We start from the raw sequence: 3,004 nt of genomic DNA, 5'->3' as shown, positions 1-3,004 counted from the left end.
ATTTTGTTTTTTTTTTGGAATATAAGCAACCAGAGTGACCCTTTTTTGATAGCCGAACATATTAGAGGCAACTGGTCTGTTCTTCCCATTCAAAAACTCTATCGGAATTTCCCTCTTGTTCTTCCGAACCGTGCCTACGTACGTCAATTTACAATTTTGCAATAAAAATTCAATCAAATCGAAACTAGTAAACCAGTTGTCGCACGTTACATTGCGTCCCGTTCCTGATATGGGTGTTACTAATCGTTGAACTACACTTGCAGAATCATTTTTGATATAAAATAGTCCTTTTGGTTGCTGCCCAAGGTATATTTCTAGAATTAGAGTGTAATAAATTTTTGCGTCCACCAAAGCAAACATTGTGAGGCCATATTTATTGAGTTTGCTAGAAATATATTGCCTAAATCCACAATTACTTCTAAAACCCAACAACATTTCATCAATCGTTGGAAATTCACTTAGAGTGTAGTATTTTTGGCAATTAATCACGAATTTCTCAAATACAGATCTTATTGAAGCTATTTTTTTTCTTTTTTGTAGAGGAGGAAAACCTTCCAAAGGTACCCGATCTGGTGGTCTAGCGACCGGGTTATGTGGTATTCGCCCCTCCCCGCCAGAGAGGAGAAACGCCTACCCACTAAAAAACTCCCCTTTCTTCGTCCGGAGTCCCATCCAGTACCGCCGCAGGAGCATTTCTTCAGATGGGGGACGAGGTGGTGTGCTTCCGTTTGGACTGCCGACTCTTGTTAATTTGCTTCGTCAGCGCGGTCACGTAGGTTCCTCGCGTAGAGGCACTTTTCTCTCATTATAGATTTCAGCATACATGTGACAGCGTTCCACGTGTCGCTATTTTTCATCAGCAGCATCGCCACGTTCTCCTTCGTTATGCCTATCCCGCACGCGGCCTCAGCCCTCCTCCTGTGTTCCGCAAACTCGGTACACTCGAACACAGTGTGCTCCGGAGTGTCCCGGGCATCGCAGTACCAGCATATGTCCGAATTAGCCTTGCCTATACGTTTCAGGTACGTCCCGAATGACCCGTGTCCGCACATGGCCTGCGTCACGTAGAAATTTAAGTTACCGAAACCGCGTTCGCACCAATTCCCTATGTCTTTCACAAATATCTTTACGTACCCATCGTACTCATCAGGTCTTACCTGCCACGCCCTCAAGATTATCGGAGCTAATTTGTCAGTGGTTCTTCGAAGATCTCGAGTTTCGAGATCATCAAATCGGATACATCTCATCAAGAACAGAAACGTTTGTTTTGACATTGCGAGCCAAAATATTTCCACTCCACATCCCTTCCGATCCCATAGGTCTTTTAAATTAAGGCGACTACTTTTCAAACACCCGGCCATGTACAAAAGTCCAAGAAAAGCTCTAATTTCTGTTTTGTCCGTAGAACGCGCCGATCTTTCCCTTGAAAATTTTACTGATACAGATTCAATGAATTTGTTCGTTTCATTCACAATAATTTGTAATACGTCGTCAGAAAAAAATAGTTCCCAACATTGGATTGGAGTTGTAGCTAACTTAGCTGATTGTTTTACCCCAGGAAGATGAAGAACTTTATTCTCAGATCGGGTACGTACAGTTCTTGACGTCACGCATTTCTTCCAAACAGTTGTACCATCTTTGCCGATAAAGGTCGGTTCTCTCGTATGTCTGGATATAGGTTCACCTTCTGCTTCATCTTGACCTTGTTCGGTATCAGTATTTTCCTCCCTTGTCTCAATTACATCTTCTTCGTGGTCCGACTCACTATTATTACCTTCTTCTTGGTTTGTGTCATCTTCGGGATACCCTATTCCTTCTAATATACGCAGAAGCCTCTCCTGCTCTTTATCGTAGGATTAATACTCTAATTCTGAAATTAAATATCCGGTCACAAATTGCCTTAAATTTTCGTTTGAATTTCATTAAAATTATCTTTGCACGTGTTGAAATTAATTACACAAAAAACTTCTCTGTTTTAAAAAGTTACACAAATGGTGGCGCCGGGTCTGTCAGAATTTAACAAGAATTTGTATTATTTTACGATACGGGCAACGCTCTCAACACTGCACCATTCGTCGCTTTGCGGAAATCTAATAAGCTACCGATAAATTCGAATTAAACACTCAAATCGTAAAAAAATACACACAAAAACAGAATCTCTTGGGTCTCATAGACCCTGCGCCACTAATGCAAGATTAAACCCAAATTTTACCATGAACATTTTAATTAGGAATGAGGAAATTTTCACACGTTGGTATTCACAATTTCCATAACATACATTATTCGGTATTGGAAACTCCACATGTCATTCGGAGAACACACTTTCAACTACGATTTTCGGTAAATGTGTGAGCTGATATTTTGAAAGGAGGTACTTACTGAACTTTTCATTATGGAAAATTATTTACCTGGTGTTTCTTATTTACAATTTTTGCGTAATGATTTATCAAAACTTCTTGAAGAAGTTAATCTCAATGTTAGACAGCATATGCGGTTTCTTCACAATAATGCTCCACCACATTTTACGCGACAAGCATGACAACAATTGGATCATGTGTTACGCGAACGATGTATAGGCCGAGAGGATCCAATTGGATGGCCTCCTCGATCGCCAGACTTTAATCTGTTTGGCTATTATTTTCGAGGTTATATAAAAACCATGCTGTATGTTACCGAAGTTAACTTGAACAAGAGTTACGAAATTGCATACATGCTATTGCTGAGGTAGTTCGTGGACAACCTGGTTTGAGCTGCGCGTGTGGGAACTTATGGATTCGGTGGCTTCGACTGTGAATTGAAAATTACGAAAATAACTTTGAACAGTTACTATGATAAATTTAATGTATTTTCAATTTCATGAAGTTTAGTTTTTTTATTTTTATTTGAAATAAATTGATATGTGCAAAACTAAAAGATTTCACTACATTTTTTTCACTAATAATTATTATTTGTCCTTAGCTATCATTTTCCATGTTTATGCATATAGGTTAAAAATCACCCTGTA

The 3,004-nt window shown here is 39.3% G+C and overlaps 1 protein-coding gene across 1 annotated transcript; it reads right to left on the bottom strand.

Moving 5' to 3' along the window:
- Nucleotides 1-746: 746 nt before the first annotated feature.
- LOC136347131 (uncharacterized) lies at nucleotides 747-2,554 on the bottom strand. The gene is made up of 2 exons (XM_066296836.1): nucleotides 2,527-2,554; nucleotides 747-1,843 (listed from the first exon to the last, which is right to left on the bottom strand). The coding sequence occupies exons 1-2, from the start codon at nucleotides 2,552-2,554 to the stop codon at nucleotides 747-749; spliced, it is 1,125 nt and encodes a 374-aa protein (XP_066152933.1).
- Between the last annotated feature and the right edge of the window lie 450 nt (nucleotides 2,555-3,004).

The sequence above is a fragment of the Euwallacea fornicatus genome, chromosome 26 (assembly GCF_040115645.1).
Source record: "Euwallacea fornicatus isolate EFF26 chromosome 26, ASM4011564v1, whole genome shotgun sequence".
Lineage (NCBI taxonomy): Eukaryota > Metazoa > Arthropoda > Insecta > Coleoptera > Curculionidae > Euwallacea > Euwallacea fornicatus.
The sequence above is the reverse complement of the archived record's forward strand: the minus strand, read 5'-3'. Positions and strand labels throughout refer to the sequence as shown.

What these genes read in the sequence shown, in the direction of transcription:
- LOC136347131 (XM_066296836.1), bottom strand. Translation starts at nt 2,554, where the DNA reads ATGATCCAATTGTTGTCATGCTTGTCGC. An exon ending in ATTGTTGTCATGCTTGTCGC is followed by an intron (nt 1,844 to 2,526) that starts GTAAAATGTGGT and finishes CCTACGATAAAG; the next exon opens with AGCAGGAGAGGCTTCTGCGT.